The sequence below is a fragment of the Lampetra fluviatilis genome, unplaced genomic scaffold (assembly GCF_964198595.1).
Source record: "Lampetra fluviatilis unplaced genomic scaffold, kcLamFluv1.1 SCAFFOLD_767, whole genome shotgun sequence".
Taxonomy (NCBI): Eukaryota; Metazoa; Chordata; class Hyperoartia; order Petromyzontiformes; family Petromyzontidae; genus Lampetra; species Lampetra fluviatilis.
The window spans coordinates 12,354-33,521 of NW_027620956.1; the positions used below are offsets into that span (position 1 = coordinate 12,354).

At 49.3% G+C, this 21,168-nt stretch overlaps 1 protein-coding gene across 2 annotated transcripts; it reads left to right on the plus strand.

The window, feature by feature from the left end:
* The first annotated feature begins 1,561 nt into the window (after positions 1 to 1,561).
* Positions 1,562 to 20,923, plus strand: LOC144954586 (uncharacterized). 2 transcript variants are annotated; one of them, XM_078885042.1, is made up of 4 exons: positions 1,562 to 1,770; positions 2,067 to 2,133; positions 8,042 to 9,310; positions 18,120 to 20,923. In XM_078885042.1, exons 3-4 carry the CDS (start codon positions 8,070 to 8,072, stop codon positions 19,384 to 19,386), a joined length of 2,508 nt encoding a protein of 835 aa, XP_078741168.1. In that variant the 5' UTR covers positions 1,562 to 1,770; positions 2,067 to 2,133; positions 8,042 to 8,069; the 3' UTR covers positions 19,387 to 20,923. The 2 variants fall into 2 exon arrangements, with proteins under 2 accessions (XP_078741168.1, XP_078741167.1); XM_078885041.1 differs by lacking the exon at positions 18,120 to 20,923 and having other exon boundaries at positions 2,067 to 2,128; positions 8,040 to 12,772.
* Positions 20,924 to 21,168: the final 245 nt, after the last annotated feature.

The following is a 21,168-nucleotide window of genomic DNA, read 5'->3' on the forward strand; positions in this document are numbered from 1 at the left end:
AACACAACCGAGGAATGCACTTTTTGTTTCAAAATACAGCTGTAAAAATTCGTTCAATTTTAGCCAAAAACGGCAGAGGTTAGCATGCCGATTTCCTGTTTGGGACGTGAACATTTCATCGTGAAATTTTCCACTTTTAATTGAATACATAGCATACTAAGGCTAAATACAATGGAGCCAATTAACTTTCGTCCGAAAATAAATTTGTGAAAGTTGGGCTTATTGAGCCTAAAAACGGCACAGTATGCCGATTAACTTTTCTATATTCGAAAATTGAATTCATGAAATTCCCCACTTTTTAACGTAATATATGGGCTACTCAGGCTAAACACAACCAAGGAATGCACTTTTCGTTGCAAAAAAAGCTAAACAAAATTTGATCGATTTTGCCAAAAAAACGGCCTAGGTTCGTATGGCGATTTTCCTTTTATGGACGTGAAAATGTCATCGTGAAATGTCCCACTTTTAAAGTAATATAGAGCAAACTAATGCTTAACAAAATGGAAGAATTCACTTTTTCTTGGAAAATCTAGCTATGAAAATGTAGCAAATTTTGGCCAAGAACGGCATTGGTAAAGTATGCCGATTTGATCTTTTTACTTCAAATTTCATGGTCAAATTTCCCACTTTTAATGTAATATATAGGCTAATCATGCTCAACACAACCGAGGAATGCACTTTTTATTTAAAAATACAGCTGTAAAAATTCGTTCAATTTTAGCCAAAAACGGCAGAGGTTTATAGTATGTCGATTTTCTGTATGGGACGTGAACATTTCATCGTGAAATTTTCCACTTTTAATCTGATACGTAGCATACTAAGTCTAAATACAATGGAGCAATGAACTTTTGTCTACAAATAAGGCTGTGAAAGTTTGAACATTTCATCATAAAATGTTCCACTTTTAATCTAATGCATGGCATACTAAGGGTAAATACAATAGAGGAATTAACTTTCGTCCAAAAACAAAGCTGTGAAAGTTGAGCTTATTGAGCCTAAAATCGGCACAGTATGCCGATTAACTTTTTATATTCGAAAATTTCATGCATGAAATTCCCCACTTTTTAACGTAATATATAGGCTACTCAGGCTAAACACAACCAAGGAATGCCCTTTTAGTAGAAAAACAAAGCTCGGAAAATTGGGTCAATTTTGCCAAAAAACGGCCTAGGTTCGTATGGCGATTTTCTTTTCATGGACGTGAAAATGTCATCGTGAAATGTCGCCAGCGGTGTGCTGGAGAGCCAAGCCACGTCACGGCACACGAGGGGGGGGTGGGTGGCCAGCACCACGCCCGGCCGCCTTTGTCTCCCCAGTGCTGGCGATGTTGACTACACACCGCACCGGGGACTCGTTTGAGGCCGTGTCGACACTGCCGCTCCCTTTCTGTCAACAAACTTGAACTCCGACCCCGCTCTCTGACGTCACCGCTCAGCGTGACCTCACCGGCGTCAAACGCCAGGGGAGGTGTGCCTCGATAGTGACGTCATGTCACTCACCCCCGACCACCGTGCTGTTGAGCGTGACGTCACATCCACTCGGCCGCTGCCAATACCTGTCCCAGTGCCAATCTTTATTTGGGCAAAGCCACGCCCGGTGACTGGCGGCTCATTAACATAATTTATTCGTGAAAGCCGTAGCGAGTTGATGGCCGCTCATTGTGGGAGGGGAGTGTCATCGTACCCCGCAAGTGACGTCATGTCACCTGCTGCCGCGTGACGTCACGAGGGACCAGGAAGTTGCCGCTCGGCCCGTGCACTGAAATCCGAGGTGAGAAATTCTCATCGCGGTTGTGGTGGTTGTGGTTGTGGTGGTTGTGGTTGTGGTGGTTGTTGTTTACCGAGGTAGAGCCTCGCGCTCTCTCTCTCGTAGGGATGTCATTTGAGTAGCAGCGAGCATGGAAGCGATGTTCACGTTGGAACTTACAACGCGGGGCCTTGCCTCCTGCCCTCGCCTGGTCGCGTTCGCTTCAATTCTCTCGCTTAAGTTGAATTTGTCTTCACCCGGCTCGCCACTTTGTAACTTTGTTTTACTTTAAACATTAACACAGTTTTTATTTTTACCAGGCCACGCCCGCTTGAGCTGCTGTACCGCTCTTGTTTTCACAAGCGACCTGCCCACAACAACAACAAGGTGAGGCTCGTCAACAGCGTGGTGGTGTTCACTCTGGACGCGTGGCGGTGTTCACTCTGGACGCGTGGCGGTGTTCACTCTGGACGCGTGGCGGTGTTCACTCTAGACGCGTGGCGGTGTTCACTCTAGACGCGTGGCGGTGTTCACTCTGGACGCGTGGCGGTGTTCACTCTAGACGCGTGGTGGTGTTCACTCTGGACACGTGGCGGTGTTCACTCTAGACGCGTGGTGGTGTTCACTCTAGACGCGTGGTGGTGTTCACTCTAGACGCGTGGCGGTGTTCACTCTAGACGCGTGGTGGTGTTCACTCTGGACACGTGGCGGTGTTCACTCTAGACACGTGGCGGTGTTCACTCTGGACGCGTGGCGGTGTTCACTCTAGACGCGTGGCGGTGTTCACTCTGGACGCGTGGCGGTGTTCACTCTGGACGCGTGGCGGTGTTCACTCTGGACGCGTGGCGGTGTTCACTCTGGACGCGTGGCGGTGTTCACTCTGGACGCGTGGCGGTGTTCACTCTGGACGCGTGGCGGTGTTCACTCTGGACGCGTGGTGGTGTTCACTCTGGACGCGTGGCGGTGTTCACTCTAGACGCGTGGTGGTGTTCACTCTGGACGCGTGGCGGTGTTCACTCTGGACGCGTGGTGGTGTTCACTCTAGACGCGTGGCGGTGTTCACTCTGGACGCGTGGTGGTGTTCACTCTAGACACGTGGCGGTGTTCACTCTGGACGCGTGGCGGTGTTCACTCTGGACGCGTGGTGGTGTTCACTCTGGACGCGTGGTGGTGTTCACTCTGGACGCGTGGTGGTGTTCACTCTGGACACGTGGCGGTGTTCACTCTAGACGCGTGGTGGTGTTCACTCTGGACGCGTGGCGGTGTTCACTCTGGACGCGTGGTGGTGTTCACTCTGGACGCGTGGTGGTGTTCACTCTAGACGCGTGGCGGTGTTCACTCTGGACGCGTGGCGGTGTTCAATCTAGACACGTGGTGGTGTTCACTCTAGACGCGTGGCGGTGTTCACTCTAGACACGTGGCGGTGTTCACTCTAGACGCGTGGTGGTGTTCACTCTAGACACGTGGCGGTGTTCACTCTAGACGCGTGGCGGTGTTCACTCTAGACGCGTGGCGGTGTTCACTCTTGACGCGTGGCGGTATTCACTCTAGACACGTGGCGGTGTTCACTCTAGACACGTGGCGGTGTTCACTCTAGACGCGTGGTGGTGTTCACTCTAGACGCGTGGCGGTGTTCACTCTAGACGCGTGGCGGTGTTCACTCTGGACACGTGGCGGTGTTCACTCTGGACGCGTGGTGGTGTTCACTCTAGACGCGTGGCGGTGTTCACTCTAGACGCGTGGCGGTGTTCACTCTAGACGCGTGGCGGTGTTCACTCTGGACGCGTGGCGGTGTTCACTCTAGACGCGTGGCGGTGTTCACTCTAGACGTGTGGCGGTGTTCACTCTAGACGCGTGGCGGTGTTCACTCTAGACGTGTGGCGGTGTTCACTCTAGACGCGTGGCGGTGTTCACTCTAGACGCGTGGTGGTGTTCACTCTGGACGCGTGGCGGTGTTCACTCTAGACGCGTGGCGGTGTTCACTCTAGACGCGTGGCGGTGTTCACTCTAGACGCGTGGCGGTGTTCACTCTAGACGCGTGGTGGTGTTCACTCTAGACGCGTGGCGGTGTTCACTCTGGACGCGTGGCGGTGTTCACTCTGGACGCGTGGCGGTGTTCACTCTAGACGCGTGGCGGTGTTCACTCTAGACGCGTGGCGGTGTTCAATCTAGACACGTGGTGGTGTTCACTCTAGACGCGTGGCGGTGTTCACTCTAGACACGTGGCGGTGTTCACTCTAGACGCGTGGCGGTGTTCACTCTAGACACGTGGCGGTGTTCACTCTAGACGTGTGGCGGTGTTCACTCTAGACGCGTGGCGGTGTTCACTCTTGACGCGTGGCGGTATTCACTCTAGACACGTGGCGGTGTTCACTCTAGACACGTGGCGGTGTTCACTCTAGACGCGTGGTGGTGTTCACTCTAGACGCGTGGCGGTGTTCACTCTAGACGCGTGGCGGTGTTCACTCTGGACACGTGGCGGTGTTCACTCTGGACGCGTGGTGGTGTTCACTCTAGACGCGTGGCGGTGTTCACTCTAGACGCGTGGCGGTGTTCACTCTAGACGCGTGGCGGTGTTCACTCTGGACGCGTGGCGGTGTTCACTCTAGACGCGTGGCGGTGTTCACTCTAGACGTGTGGCGGTGTTCACTCTAGACGCGTGGCGGTGTTCACTCTAGACGTGTGGCGGTGTTCACTCTAGACGCGTGGCGGTGTTCACTCTAGACGCGTGGTGGTGTTCACTCTGGACGCGTGGCGGTGTTCACTCTAGACACGTGGCGGTGTTCACTCTAGACGCGTGGTGGTGTTCACTCTAGACACGTGGCGGTGTTCACTCTAGACGCGTGGCGGTGTTCACTCTAGACGCGTGGCGGTGTTCACTCTTGACGCGTGGCGGTATTCACTCTAGACACGTGGCGGTGTTCACTCTAGACACGTGGCGGTGTTCACTCTAGACGTGTGGTGGTGTTCACTCTAGACGCGTGGCGGTGTTCACTCTAGACGCGTGGCGGTGTTCACTCTGGACACGTGGCGGTGTTCACTCTGGACGCGTGGTGGTGTTCACTCTAGACGCGTGGCGGTGTTCACTCTAGACGCGTGGCGGTGTTCACTCTAGACGCGTGGTGGTGTTCACTCTGGACGCGTGGCGGTGTTCACTCTAGACGCGTGGCGGTGTTCACTCTAGACGTGTGGCGGTGTTCACTCTAGACGCGTGGCGGTGTTCACTCTAGACGTGTGGCGGTGTTCACTCTAGACGCGTGGCGGTGTTCACTCTAGACGCGTGGCGGTGTTCACTCTGGACGCGTGGCGGTGTTCACTCTAGACGCGTGGCGGTGTTCACTCTAGACGCGTGGCGGTGTTCACTCTAGACGCGTGGCGGTGTTCACTCTAGACGCGTGGTGGTGTTCACTCTAGACGCGTGGTGGTGTTCACTCTGGACGCGTGGCGGTGTTCACTCTGGACGCGTGGCGGTGTTCACTCTAGACGCGTGGCGGTGTTCACTCTAGACGCGTGGCGGTGTTCAATCTAGACACGTGGTGGTGTTCACTCTAGACGCGTGGCGGTGTTCACTCTAGACACGTGGCGGTGTTCACTCTAGACGCGTGGTGGTGTTCACTCTAGACACGTGGCGGTGTTCACTCTAGACGTGTGGCGGTGTTCACTCTAGACGCGTGGCGGTGTTCACTCTTGACGCGTGGCGGTATTCACTCTAGACACGTGGCGGTGTTCACTCTAGACACGTGGCGGTGTTCACTCTAGACGCGTGGCGGTGTTCACTCTAGACGCGTGGCGGTGTTCACTCTAGACGCGTGGCGGTGTTCACTCTGGACACGTGGCGGTGTTCACTCTGGACGCGTGGTGGTGTTCACTCTAGACGCGTGGCGGTGTTCACTCTAGACGCGTGGCGGTGTTCACTCTAGACGCGTGGCGGTGTTCACTCTGGACGCGTGGCGGTGTTCACTCTAGACGCGTGGCGGTGTTCACTCTAGACGTGTGGCGGTGTTCACTCTAGACGCGTGGCGGTGTTCACTCTAGACGTGTGGCGGTGTTCACTCTAGACGCGTGGCGGTGTTCACTCTAGACGCGTGGTGGTGTTCACTCTGGACGCGTGGCGGTGTTCACTCTAGACGCGTGGCGGTGTTCACTCTAGACGCGTGGCGGTGTTCACTCTAGACGCGTGGCGGTGTTCACTCTAGACGCGTGGTGGTGTTCACTCTAGACGCGTGGCGGTGTTCACTCTGGACGCGTGGCGGTGTTCACTCTGGACGCGTGGCGGTGTTCACTCTAGACGCGTGGCGGTGTTCACTCTAGACGCGTGGCGGTGTTCAATCTGGACGTGTGGCGGTGTTCACTCTGGACGCGTGGCGGTGTTCAATCTGGACGCGTGGTGGTGTTCACTCTAGACGCGTGGCGGTGTTCACTCTAGACACGTGGCGGTGTTCACTCTAGACGTGTGGCGATGTTCGCTCTAGACGCGTGGCGGTGTTCACTCTAGACGTGTGGCGGTGTTCACTCTCTACATGTGGAGGGGTAATCCGAGGATCGGGAAGGAAATCCACGCGACCACGGGGAGAGAGAGAGAGAGACACGTAAACTACAAATATACAGCAGGCGTCAGGGTTGGGATCGAACCCACGACTTCCTGTATGCCAGGACAGGTAGTTACCATCTCACCACAGAGAGACACGCAGCCTCGGCTGTGTTGGTTGATCCTCAATGAACTACTTGGTGGAGTGAGGAAGCATTAATACTGAGCAGGTGAAGGTGGCCAGGCGTGGGTCTGGACACACCACCACCTGTGAACCGTGACAGTGGTGGAGCCAGTGGGGGTGGGGTGGCACGTGCCCCCCCAACGATCCGATAGAAATCCGTAATTTCGATAGGATCATTGGGGTTTATTAGTAACTAGCTTCACTACCCGGCTTTGCCCGGGACTTGGATTCTTGTCTTGGATTAATTTAATATTCCCTCATAATTCAATGAAAAACCCTGAAAAAATTGATGCTTGCAAGAAAGAAGCCGAAACACTTCAATTTACCTAAATCGGATGTTTTCACTCAAGGAAATTCAACCTGAACCCACTGCTACGTCAGGTCGATTTTTGCCACTCGGGAAGGGAATGACGTGGCGTTCGCTTAGACATTTCAGACAGCATAAGCTGTGAAAATTTCATGACGCCAGAGCTCAGCGTTGGAGAGTTTTTGCTGCTGCACACAAACAAACAGGTGTAAGTTCTGCTTTATATTTAAGATGGCAGTTGTACCCGTTCTTCACACGGATTTGTATTGAAACTCCGAGAAGCCATTGACTTTATCGGCCAGGAGCGAAGCGCCACCTAAAATCTCCCGGCACGCTGTGAACAGCTGTAGAAGTACGGCGCGCGCGAAGAGCCATGTGGTAGGGGGGTAAGCATTGCAGAGCGCTTAGCTCAGGTGTGATGCGGGTTGATGCCACATACGTCATGGTCATTTCCCCCCCCCCCCCCCCCCAAATACAAAAGTCTATTTTTCTTTCCTGAAGGCATCAACACGTTCAGCGAGCGCGATGACAATCACACGCGTCGAATGAAAAGCAAGGGACAAGTCCTTTCTTACTAACAACTCCTTTCTCACTAACAACTCTTTACTTAATAACAACTCCTGTAAATTTTCATTGCTGGAGGGGTTTCCTCCCCCTACCTGAAAATCCTGGCTCCACCTCTGAGTGTGTGACAGTGTAAAGTTTGTATTTGCAGTAAAGTCTATTAACTCTAGTGAGCACAGAGGTTATATCAAAACAGTAGTTTATTTTAGTTTTCCTCTGGAACTCTTTGCAAGAATGGAGTCAGGAAGTGATCACAGCACACACGTGCAGCAGCTGAAGTCAGAACTGCTCATCCCAGCAATCAAGGACATCTGTGCCTGGCTTCACACCTCTAAGTTGCGATTGAACATTAATTTATGCATTTGTGCATGACACAAATAGTATTATTTTCAACACCCTTTGCTATGTCAGCTGAATTTAGCTTTCATAAACATTCATTTTGAAGCCAAACAGCTGAAATTGTGTGCTCTGAGTTTTGGGTTAACGTTCATTTTGAAGATACGAGGGCTTCCAGGCATGTTTATGACCATGTACCCTCTCATTGTGTGCCATAACAGCCCGTGTGATGAATTTGGGACACTTTTTTTTTACTATATCATAAATATATGAATAACTATAGACGTGTAAGTGACGTGTGACTGTGTATATGCATTCCTCTGTGCCTCGATACTGACGTGTAGATGTGTGGATATTCTTCTTTTTCTGTCTGCAGCTGTCGCTGCCTCTGCAGAAGTGGTCTCATGGAGCAAAGGCAGTCGGCGCAGCTCGGTGCAAAAAGGCATCAATGCGACCGGTGTGCATACAGCACGGATCGTCCTAAATATTTTACACAGCACCAGAGAACTCACACAGGAGAGAAACCCTTCAAGTGCAGTGTGTGTGGGAGGGCGTTTGCATGTTCAGCTACTCTTGTAACACACCATAGAACACACACGGGAGAGAAACCCTTCAAGTGCAGTGTGTGTGGGAAGGCGTTTGCACATTCATCTGCTCTTGTAACACACCAGAGAACACACACGGGAGAGAAACCCTTCAAGTGCAGTGTGTGTGGGAAGGCGTTTGCACGTTCATCTACTCTTGTAGCACACCAGAGAGCACACACGGGAGAGAAACCCTTCAAGTGCAGTGTGTGTGGGAAGGCGTTTGCACAGTCATCTGCTCTTGCAACACACCAGAGAACACACACGGGAGAGAAACCCTTCAAGTGCAGTGTGTGTGGGAGGGCGTTTGCATGTTCAGCTCATCTTGTAGCACACCAGAGAACACACACGGGAGAGAAACCCTTCAAGTGCAGTGTGTGTGGGAAGGCGTTTGCACAGTCATCTGCTCTTGTAGCACACCAGAGAACACACACGGGAGAGAAACCCTTCAAGTGCAGTGTGTGTGGGAAGGCGTTTGCACATTCATCTGCTCTTGTAACACACCAGAGAACACACACGGGAGAGAAACCCTTCAAGTGCAGTGTGTGTGGTAGGGCGTTTGCATGTTCAGCTACTCTTGTAACACACCAGAGAACACACATGGGAGAGAAACCCTTCAAGTGCAGTGTGTGTGGGAAGGCGTTTGCACATTCATCTGCTCTTGTAACACACCAGAGAACACACACGGGAGAGAAACCCTTCAAGTGCAGTGTGTGTGGGAGGGCGTTTGCATGTTCAGCTCATCTTGTAGCACACCAGAGAACACACACGGGAGAGAAACCCTTCAAGTGCAGTGTGTGTGGGAAGGCGTTTGCACAGTCATCTGCTCTTGTAGCACACGAGAGAGCACACACGGGAGAGAAACCCTTCAAGTGCAGTGTGTGTGGGAGGGCGTTTGCATGTTCAGCTCATCTTGTAGCACACCAGAGAACACACACGGGAGATAAACCCTTCAAGTGCAGTGTGTGTGGGAAGGCGTTTGCACAGTCATCTACTCTTGTAAAACACCAGAGAACACACACGGGAGAGAAACCCTTCAAGCGCAGTGTGTGTGAGAAGGCGTTTACACTTTCATCAAATCTTCAAAGACACCAGAGATCACGCAAGCATCAGAAGATCCACAAGGAGTGGAGTCTGAAATCAGCTTGTGAAAGTCAAAGTGCCTCAATGAGCCCATCCCTCATCAAACAAGAACTGGAAGAAAATCCCAGCTTGGACACTTTCAAAGAAATCAAGGTGAAATATGAAGAGGTGAAGGTGAAATGTGAAGACGTGATGGTGAAGAGCGAAGAAGTGAAGGTAAAATGTGAAGATGAAGATTCAACTCCCAAATCGGACCTTCACATCGATGGAGGCAACGTGAAGCAGGAGGAGAATTCTGACTGTGAGGCAGAGCGAGGCAACTCCCAGCAGTTTGTGGAAGTGGAGGTGTGGGTGGACTTCCTCCGAGACAATACAAAGTCAAATGGAGACCCGGTAGATGCGTAAGCCTTAGACCAGTGGTTCTTAACCTGGGTTCGATCGAACCCCAGGGGTTCGGTGAGTCAGTCTCAGGGGTTCGGCGGAGGTTAAGACACACCTCACTTATGATTGTGCACCAGTAAAACATGTACCTATGTTTTGAATTTGAAAAAATATTTTATTTTTCCAATTAAGCAGGGGTCCGTGAATGCGCATATGAAACTGTTGGGGTTCAGTACCTCCAACAAGGTTAAGAACCACTGCCTTAGACGATGTCGCTCCAATAGATGCACCCTTGTCACAGGCCTTTAATGACAAGAATGTGAAGTTGAACACTCAGTTCCTAGGTTCAACCTGCAGGGTAAGAGCGGCCAGTCTTTGTGCACCTGTGTGTTGGGTAGACCTCTAACCAGGAGCGGGAGCCAATAAGCTCCCAAGCATTCACTATGTTATCATAATTGCATTTATATTGTGCTTGCTTAATTGCCTCGGCAATTCGGAGTTTTGTATCTTTTCTCGTCTCAAACACTCGAAGAGCATCCCAAGTAGCAGCTGCCCCTGTGTGGCACAAGGTGGTGGCCCTGCACCGGCCTGCGTGTGGACAAGAGCCTGTCAGTAGCGGGCGATGGTTGATGTGGCATCTCAGTTGTGGAGTTTGTAGGTAATGTTTAGAATTTGCTCAATTTTTACCCAGATGCCAGCATGCAATGGCCGACTCGTTTTGAATGGTGCATTAGTATGTTGTACATACACTGTTAAGCAGACGGTGCGTATTTTTTTTCATTAGCTTCTTGTTAATAGGATGTAACCTAATGCAGTATATTTCAGTGCAGTAATTCAATTTTGTTAATATGCCTGTCACTAATTTAGAATGAATACGTGTCTGATGGTGTGCGTACATGTAACCTTTTGTCTACAAGGGTCAAACATTGAATGAGTCATGTTAGGACAGTGTGTGTTTTGCAAGTAACCTGTACAGATCACTCAGGTGAGACTCATTGTTCTTGTGGTACAGGTCAAAGGGTATTTTTGTGTTTTCAGGAAGCATCTCCCTCTGGAGCAACTCATTGTCTTTAAAATAGGGAGCACACTCGGATCATTCATCTGTTACAAGGCATACCACTCAAAAGTTACACGTAGAGGAGATACATTCTCAACAACACGAATTATAATTTTGTATTACGTGTTGACGTAGATTTTGTCGAATTAGGACGAGAAATGCTCCTTACTGATTAACGTCTGGATGTCCGTAACTATCAGTTGAAACACGCCCGGCTGTTGTTGAGACTCTGTGCACCAATAAGGGTCCACAGGTGGCTTGCACTGAATCAATGACGCACTCCCAGCAGGCTGTGCTAAGTTATAGTTTGTGTAAAACATTCCTTTGTTTCGTGGAGAGATCGATAAATGAAAGATGTCGTGTCTGCTGATCTGCTTCATAGCAAGGAGGTAATTTTAAGAGCACATTTGGAATGCATTTTTGGTACAGATTTATATTTGGTTGCAAGGCAGAGCACATCTAGTAGATACATTCTGCACAACAACACTCATTAGAATTTTGCATGACGTCTTATATGTTGGCGAACTAGGACAAGAAATGGTCCTTGCCGATTAACGTCTGGATGTTCACAACCATGGGGGTGAAGCAAGCCTGACCGCCTGCCGTGCCCCTCACAACCATTTACGGCCTTGGGCCAGGAAAGTCACGAAAAAAATTCACATTTACGACGCATCCACGCAAACTCCCGATGCTCCGTTTTGAAGTTTGAAAATGAAACAACTTTGAATTGTATATTGTTTTGCATTTGATAATTGTATTTCTTCATTGAAAGCTGATATCATTTTCCATCTGGAAGACTTAATTGAAAACGACATTTCGTGTGAATTTTCTCTAGTCGTTAAGTAGATGGCCTTGCCGGGGTTCGGTTCGATGCGGACTTTCACCTGGTTGGGATCGCGGGGTGGAGATGAGGCGACACAGCTGAGCTGGCCGTGCCAGAAGACCGCCGTCTGCAGATTGATTCCAACGCGATCGAGCGTCTGTCCCTGCTCCTCCGTCGTTCATGCAGGGGGCGCGTAGGTATGCAGCGCCCCCTGCATGAAAACGACGTAAAGTGCAGCGTTCATCACAGATGAAGTTGTGTGCTTATATAAGAGTACTCGCGGGAAGTACCCGGTGTGAAATTTCCCACCTTTTATCGTCATATATAGGATACTAAGGCTAAGCACACCCGAGGATTGCACTTTTGTTGAAAAATGAAGTTGCAAATATTTGTCCATTATTGGCCAAAAACGGCATAGGTTAGTATGCCGATTTTCTATATTGGGACGTGCACATTTCATCATAAAATGTTCCACTTTTAATATAATACATAGCATACTAAGGGTAAATACAATTGATGAATTAACTTTTTGTTGAAAAAGAAAGCTATGAAAATTTGGCTTATTTTGGTTAAAACCGGCATAAGTAAGTATCCCCGATTTTATTTTTGGGGCGTGAAAATTTAATCGTGAAATTTCCCACTTTTAAAGTAATATAGAGCATACGAATGCTTAACAAAATGGAAGAATTCACTTTTTCTTGAAAAATCTAGCTATGAAAATTGAGCCAATTTTGGCCAAGAACTGCATAGGTAAAGTATGCCAATTTGATCTTTTTACTTAAAATTTCATGGTCAAATTTTCCATTTTTAATGTAATATATAGGCTAATCATGCTCAACACAACCGAGGAATGCACTTTTTGTTTCAAAATACAGCTGTAAAAATTCGTTCAATTTTAGCCAAAAACGGCAGAGGTTAGCATGCCGATTTCCTGTTTGGGACGTGAACATTTCATCGTGAAATTTTCCACTTTTGATCTAATACGTAGCATACTAAGTCTAAATACAATGGAGCAATGAACTTTTGTCTACAAATAAGGCTGTGAAAGTTTGACCAATTTTGGGTGATTTCCTTTTTTTTTACTTAAAAATTTCATGGTGAAATTTCCCACTTTTTTACGTAATATATCGGATACTAAGGCTAAGCGCACCCGAAGATTGCACTTTTGTTGAAAAATAAAGCTGTAAAAATTTGGCCATTATTGGCCAAAAACGGCCTAGGTTTGTATGCCGATTTTCTATATTGGGACGTGAACATTTCATCATAAAATGTTCCACTTTTAATCTAATGCATGGCATACTAAGGGTAAATACAATAGAGGAATTAACTTTCGTCCAAAAACAAAGCTGTGAAAGTTGAGCTTATTGAGCCTAAAATCGGCACAGTATGCCGATTAACTTTTTATATTCGAAAATTTCATGCATGAAATTCCCCACTTTTTAACGTAATATATAGGCTACTCAGGCTAAACACAACCAAGGAATGCCCTTTTAGTAGAAAAACAAAGCTCGGAAAATTGGGTCAATTTTGCCAAAAAACGGCCTAGGTTCGTATGGCGATTTTCTTTTCATGGACGTGAAAATGTCATCGTGAAATGTCGCCAGCGGTGTGCTGGAGAGCCAAGCCACGTCACGGCACACGAGGGGGGGGGTGGGTGGCCAGCACCACGCCCGGCCGCCTTTGTCTCCCCAGTGCTGGCGATGTTGACTACACACCGCACCGGGGACTCGTTTGAGGCCGTGTCGACACTGCCGCTCCCTTTCTGTCAACAAACTTGAACTCCGACCCCGCTCTCTGACGTCACCGCTCAGCGTGACCTCACCGGCGTCAAACGCCAGGGGAGGTGTGCCTCGATAGTGACGTCATGTCACTCACCCCCCGACCACCGTGCTGTTGAGCGTGACGTCACATCCACTCGGCCGCTGCCAATACCTGTCCCAGTGCCAATCTTTATTTGGGCAAAGCCACGCCCGGTGACTGGCGGCTCATTAACATAATTTATTCGTGAAAGCCGTAGCGAGTTGATGGCCGCTCATTGTGGGAGGGGAGTGTCATCGTACCCCGCAAGTGACGTCATGTCACCTGCTGCCGCGTGACGTCACGAGGGACCAGGAAGTTGCCGCTCGGCCCGTGCACTGAAATCCGAGGTGAGAAATTCTCATCGCGGTTGTGGTGGTTGTTGTTGTGGTGGTTGTGGTGGTTGTTGTTGTGGTTGTGGTGGTTGTTGTTTACCGAGGTAGAGCCTCGCGCTCTCTCTCTCGTAGGGATGTCATTTGAGTAGCAGCGAGCATGGAAGCGATGTTCACGTTGGAACTTACAACGCGGGGCCTTGCCTCCTGCCCTCGCCTGGTCGCGTTCGCTTCAATTCTCTCGCTTAAGTTGAATTTGTCTTCACCCGGCTCGCCACTTTGTAACTTTGTTTTACTTTAAACATTAACACAGTTTTTATTTTTACCAGGCCACGCCCGCTTGAGCTGCTGTACCGCTCTTGTTTTCACAAGCGACCTGCCCACAACAACAACAACAAGGTGAGGCTCGTCAACAGCGTGGTGGTGTTCACTCTGGACGCGTGGTGGTGTTCACTCTGGACGCGTGGTGGTGTTCACTCTGGACGCGTGGTGGTGTTCACTCTGGACGCGTGGTGGTGTTCACTCTGGACGCGTGGTGGTGTTCACTCTGGACGCGTGGTGGTGTTCACTCTGGACACGTGGCGGTGTTCACTCTAGACGCGTGGTGGTGTTCACTCTGGACGCGTGGTGGTGTTCACTCTAGACACGTGGCGGTGTTCACTCTAGACGCGTGGTGGTGTTCACTCTGGACGCGTGGCGGTGTTCACTCTAGACACGTGGCGGTGTTCACTCTGGACGCGTGGTGGTGTTCACTCTAGACACGTGGCGGTGTTCACTCTAGACGCGTGGCGGTGTTCACTCTGGACGCGTGGCGGTGTTCACTCTAGACACGTGGCGGTGTTCACTCTAGACGCGTGGTGGTGTTCACTCTGGACGCGTGGCGGTGTTCACTCTGGACGCGTGGCGGTGTTCACTCTGGACGCGTGGCGGTGTTCACTCTGGACGCGTGGCGGTGTTCACTCTGGACACGTGGCGGTGTTCACTCTAGACACGTGGCGGTGTTCACTCTAGACACGTGGCGGTGTTCACTCTAGACGCGTGGCTGTGTTCACTCTAGACGCGTGGCGGTGTTCACTCTGGACGCGTGGTGGTGTTCACTCTGGACGCGTGGCGGTGTTCACTCTAGACGTGTGGTGGTGTTCACTCTGGACGCGTGGCGGTGTTCACTCTAGACGCGTGGCGGTGTTCACTCTAGACGCGTGGCGGTGTTCACTCTAGACGCGTGGCGGTGTTCACTCTGGACGCGTGGCGGTGTTCACTCTAGACGTGTGGTGGTGTTCACTCTGGACGCGTGGCGGTGTTCACTCTAGACGCGTGGCGGTGTTCACTCTAGACGCGTGGCGGTGTTCACTCTGGACGCGTGGCGGTGTTCACTCTAGACGTGTGGTGGTGTTCACTCTGGACGCGTGGCGGTGTTCACTCTAGACGTGTGGTGGTGTTCACTCTGGACGCGTGGCGGTGTTCACTCTAGACGCGTGGTGGTGTTCACTCTGGACGCGTGGTGGTGTTCACTCTGGACGCGTGGCGGTGTTCACTCTGGACGCGTGGCGGTGTTCACTCTAGACGCGTGGTGGTGTTCACTCTGGACGCGTGGCGGTGTTCACTCTAGACACGTGGCGGTGTTCACTCTAGACACGTGGCGGTGTTCACTCTAGACACGTGGCGGTGTTCACTCTAGACGCGTGGTGGTGTTCACTCTAGACGCGTGGTGGTGTTCACTCTGGACGCGTGGCGGTGTTCACTCTGGACGCGTGGCGGTGTTCACTCTAGACGTGTGGTGGTGTTCACTCTGGACGCGTGGCGGTGTTCACTCTAGACACGTGGCGGTGTTCACTCTAGACACGTGGCGGTGTTCACTCTAGACACATGGCGGTGTTCACTCTAGACACGTGGTGGTGTTCACTCTAGACGCGTGGTGGTGTTCACTCTGGACGCGTGGTGGTGTTCACTCTAGACACGTGGCGGTGTTCACTCTAGACACGTGGCGGTGTTCACTCTAGACACGTGGCGGTGTTCACTCTAGACGCGTGGTGGTGTTCACTCTAGACGCGTGGTGGTGTTCACTCTAGACGCGTGGCGGTGTTCACTCTAGACGCGTGGCGGTGTTCACTCTAGACGCGTGGTGGTGTTCACTCTAGACGCGTGGCGGTGTTTACTCTGGACGCGTGGCGGTGTTCACTCTGGACGTGTGGCGGTGTTCACTCTAGACGCGTGGCGGTGTTCACTCACTAGAGAGACAGGCACACAGCCTCGGCTGTGTTGATTGATCCTCAATGAATTACTTGGTGAAGTGAGGAAGCATTAATACTGAGCAGGTGAAGGTGGCCAGGCATGGGTCTGGACACCACCACCTGTGAACCATGCCAGTGAAAACCCCTGAATTTTATTCTTGTAAGAAAGAAAAAAGCTGAAATAAATACATTTAACTAAATCGGATGTTTTTCACTGAAGGAAATTCAACCTTAACCCACTTCTACGTAATGTAGATTTCGGCAACTCGGGAAGGGAATGACGTGGCAACCTGAAAATACTGGTGTTCACTTCGATATTCCAGACAGCATAAGCTGTGAAAATTTCATGACGCCAGAGCTCAGCGTTGGAGAGTTTTTGCTGCTTCACACAAACAAGCAGGTGTAAGTTCTGCTTTATATTTAAGATGGCAGTTGTACCCGTTCTTCACACGGATATGTATTGAAACTCCGAGAAGCCATCGACTTCATCGGCCTAGAGGGAAGCACCAACCTGCACACTGTTAACAGCTGTAGAAGTACGGCGCCCGAAGAGCCATATGGTAGGGGTAAGCATTGCAGAGCACTTAACTCAGGTGTGATGCGGGTTGACGCCACATACTCCATGATCATTTCTCCCCCCCCCTCGCAAAACACAAAAGTCTATTTTTATAGTTATGACTTTGTGTACAGTATGGAACCTACCCACATGCTAAATTTCAAGCGTGTTGCATGTTGGGAAGTATGCTAAACATTTCGATCAGACACACATATCCACACATTTTACTTTTATATATAGACTAGTTTTACTAGCCGGCTTCGCCCGGGACTTGGATACTTGTCTTGGATTAAACACGGCCTACGCGGAGTGTTTGGGGGGGGGGGTGACGTCAGCAAGCACACTGCGTAACGCTGCCGCATGCGGGTGTGACATCACAGATGTGATCACAGATGTGATGTCACTGCTCACTTGCGTGCAAAATGAATGCATTATTGCGCCCCGCCCCCTTCCCAAAATACAAAAGTCTAATTTTTATACTTTTCCCATTGTGTACAGTGTAGAAGTTACCCACATGCCAAATTTCAAGTTTGTTGCATGTCGGGAAGTATGTTAAACATTTCGAACAGACATATTCACAAATTTCCCTTTATTATACGTAGATAAATCGGCATTTTGCGACCCCCACCACCACCGTGTGGCATAGTATTACGTGCCAGGGACTCTCTGAGAGGACAACAGTCCGTGTCCATAATTGGCAATAAGTAACGGCAAAGCAGTTGCAAGCGACTCGCAGAATTGTGCGCAGTTGCGTCTACAGTGTACACGACTTCCCTGAAGGCATCAACACCTTCAGCGAGCGCGATGCCGAGGTTCTTACTTACTAACAACTCCTTACTGACTAACAACTCCTTACTTTCTAACAACTATCATTTTTCATTTCTGGAGATGTTACCCCCCCTCCCCACCTGAAAATCCTGACTCCGCCTCTGTGCGACAGTATGAAGTTTGTATTTGCAGTAAAGTCTATTAACTCTATTGAGCACGGAGGTTATATCAAAGCAGTAGTTTATTTTTGTTTTCCTCTGGAACTCTTTGTAAGAATGGAGTCAGGAAGTGATCACAGCACATGTGCAGCAGCTGAAGTCGGAACTGTTCATCCCAGCAATCAAGGACATCTGAGCCTGGCTTCACACCTCTAAGTTGTGATCGAACATTCATTTATGCATTTGTGCATAATACAAATAGTATTATTTTCAACACCCTTTGCTTTGTCAGCTAAATTTAGCTTTCATAAACATTTATTTTGAAGCCAGACAGCCGAAATTGTGTGCTCAGAGTTTTGGGTTAACGTTAATTTTGAAGATACAAGGGCTTCCAGGCATTTTATGACCATTCGCCCTCTCATTGTGTGCCATAACAGCCCTTGTGATGAATTTGGGACACTTTTTCACTATATCATGAATATATGAATAAGTATAGACGTGTAAGTCACGTGTGACTTTATATATAGGCATTCCTCTGTGCATTGATACTGAAGTGTAGATGGTGTGGATATTATATTTTTCTGTCTGCAGCTGTCGCTTCCTCTGCAGAATTTGTCTGATGGAGCAAAGGCAGTCGGCGCAGCTCGGTACGACAAGGCAACAATGCGACTGGTGTGCATACAGCACGGATCATATTGAACATTTGACACAGCACCAGAGAACTCACACAGCAGAGAAACCCGTCAAGTGCAGTGTGTGTGGGAAGGCGTTTGCAGGGTCATCTACTCTTCATATACACCAGAGAACACACACGGGAGAGAAACCCTTCAAGTGCAGTGTGTGTGGGAAAACGTTTGCACAGTCATCTACTCTTGTAGCACACCAGAGAACACACACGGGAGAGAAACCCTTCAAGTGCAGTGTGTGTGGGAAGGCGTTTGCACGTTCATCTACTCTTAAAAAACACCAGCAAACACACACGGGAGAGAAACCCTTCAAGTGCAGTGTGTGTGGGAAGGCGTTTGCACGTTCATCTGCTCTTAAAAAACACCAGAGAACACACACGGGAGAGAAACCCTTCAGGTGCAGTGTGTGTGGGAAGGCATTTGCAGGGTCATCTACTCTTCATGTACACCAGAGAACACACACGGGAGAGAAACCCTTCAAGTGCAGTGTGTGTGGGAAGGCGTTTTCAGATTCATCTACTCTTGTAAAACACCAGAGAACACACACGGGAGAGAAACCCTTCAAGTGCAGTGTGTGTGGGAAGGCGTTTTCAGATTCATCTACTCTTGTAGCACACCAGAGAATACACACGGGAGAGAAACCCTTCAAGTGCACTGTGTGTGGGAAGGCGTTTGCACATTCATCTGCTCTTATAACACACCAGAAAACACACACGGGAGAGAAACCCTTCAAGTGCAGTGTGTGTGGGAAGGCGTTTGCACATTCATCTGCTCTTGTAGTACACCAGAGAATACACACGGGAGAGAAACCCTTCAAGTGCAGTGTGTGTGGGAAGGCGTTTGCACATTCATCTACTCGTGTAGAACACCAGAGAACACACATGCATCAGAAGATCCACAAGGAGTGGAGTCTGAAATCAGCTTGTGAAAGTCAAAGTGTTGCAATGAGCCCATCCCTCATGAAACAAGAACTGGATGAAAATCCCAGCTTGGACACTTTTAACGGTAACGAGGTGAAATATGAAGAGGTGAAGGTGAAATGTGAAGAAGTGATGGTGAAGAGTGAAGAAGTTACGGTTAAATGTGAAGATGAAGATTCAACTCCAAAATCGGACCTTCACATCGATGGAGGCAACTTGAAGCAGGAGGAGAATTCTGACTGTGAGGCAGAGCGAGGCGACTCCCAGCAGTTTGTGGAAGTGGAGGTGTGGGTGGACTTCCTCCGAGACAATACAAAGTCAAATGGAGACCCGGTAGATGCGTAAGCTTGAGACGATGTCGCTCCAATAGACGCACCTTTTATCACAGGCCTTTAATGACAAGAATTTGAAGTTGAACACTCAATTGCTAGGTTCAACCTGCAGGGTAAGAGCGGCCAGTCTTTGTGGACCTGTGTGTTGGGTAGATCTCTAACCAGGAGCGGGAGCCAATAAGCTCCCAAGCATTCACTATGTTATCAATTGCATTTATATTGTGCTTGCTTAATCACCTCAGCAACTCGGAGTTTTGTATCGTATCTCGTCTCAAACACTCGAAGAGCATCCCAAGTAGCAGCTGCCCCTGTGTGGCACAAGGTGGTGGCCCTGCACCGGCCTGCATGTGGACAAGAGCCTGTCAGTAGGGGGCGATGGTTGATGTGGCATCTCAGTTGTGGAGTTTGTAGGTAATGTTTAGAATTTATAAATGTTGACCCAGACGCCAGCATGCAATGGCCTACTCGTTTTGAATGACACAATAGTATGTTGTACATACACTATTAAGCAGACAGTGTTTTTTGTTTATCTTGTTAATACGATGTAACCTGATGCAGCATGTTTCAGTGCAGTAATTTAACTTCGTAAAAATGATTGTCAATAATTTAGAATGAATACTTGTCTGATGGTGTGCGTACGTGTAACATTTTGTCTACAAGGGTCAAACATTGATTAAGTGATGTTAGGACAAAGTGTGTGTTTTTGGAGTAACCTGTACAGATCACTCAGGTGAGACTCATTGTTCTTGTGATATAGGTCAAAGGGTATTTTTGTGTTTTCAGGAAGCATCTCCCTCTGGAACAACTCATTGTCTTTAAAATAGGGAGCACACTCGGATCATTCATCAGTTACAAGGCAAACCACTTAAAAGTTACACGTAGAGGAGGTACATTCTCTACAACACGAATTATAATTTTGCATTACGTGTTGACGTAGATTTTGTCTAACTCGGACTAGAAATGCTCCTTGCTGATTAACGTCTGGATGTCCGTAACTATCGGTTGAAACAAGCCTGGCTGCTGTTGAGACGCTGTGCACCAATAAGGGTCCACAGGTGGCTTGCACTGAATCATTGACGCACTCCCAGACGGCTGTGCTAGTTATAGTTTGTGTAAAACATTCATTTGTTTCGTGGAGAGATCGATAAATGAAAGATGTCGTGTCTGCTGATCTGCTTCATAGCAAGGAGGTAATTCTAAGAGCACATTTGAAATGCATTTTTGGTACAGATTTGTATTCGGTTACAAGGCAGAGCACATCTAGTAGATACATTCTCCACGACACTCATAATTTTGCTTGACGTCTTATATGTTGGCGAACTTGGACAAGAAATGGTCCTTGCCGATTAACGTCTGGATGTTCACAACCATGGGGTGAAGCAAGCCTGACTGCCTGCGATGCCCCTCGCAACGATTTACGGCCTTGGGCCAGGAAAGTCACGAAAAAATTGCATACGAACGATCCATCCACGCAAGCACCCGATGCTCCGTTTTGAAGTTTTAAAATGAAACAACTTTGAATTGTATTGTTTTGAATTGTGTTTCTTCAATAAAAGCTTATATCATTTTACATCTGGAAGACTTCGTTGAAAACGACATTTCATTTGAATTTTCTCCAGTTTACTAGATGGTCTTACCGGGGTTCGGTTCGATGCGGACTTTCACCTGGTTGGGATCGCGGGGTGGAGATGAGGCGACACAGAGCTGGCCGTGCGAGAAGACCGCCGTCTACAGTTCGATTCCAACGCGATCGAACGTCTGTCCCTGTGCCTCCGTCGTTCATGCAGGGGGCGCG

Excerpts from the sequence above, each read along its gene's own strand:
- LOC144954586 (XM_078885042.1), top strand. The coding sequence starts at position 8,070 with ATGGAGCAAAGGCAGTCGGCGCAGCTCGGTGCAAAAAGGCATCAATGC. Across the intron at positions 9,311-18,119 it reads CGCAGTGTGTGTGAGAAGGC|CACGGATCATATTGAACATT; the intron begins GTTTACACTTTC and ends GTGTGCATACAG.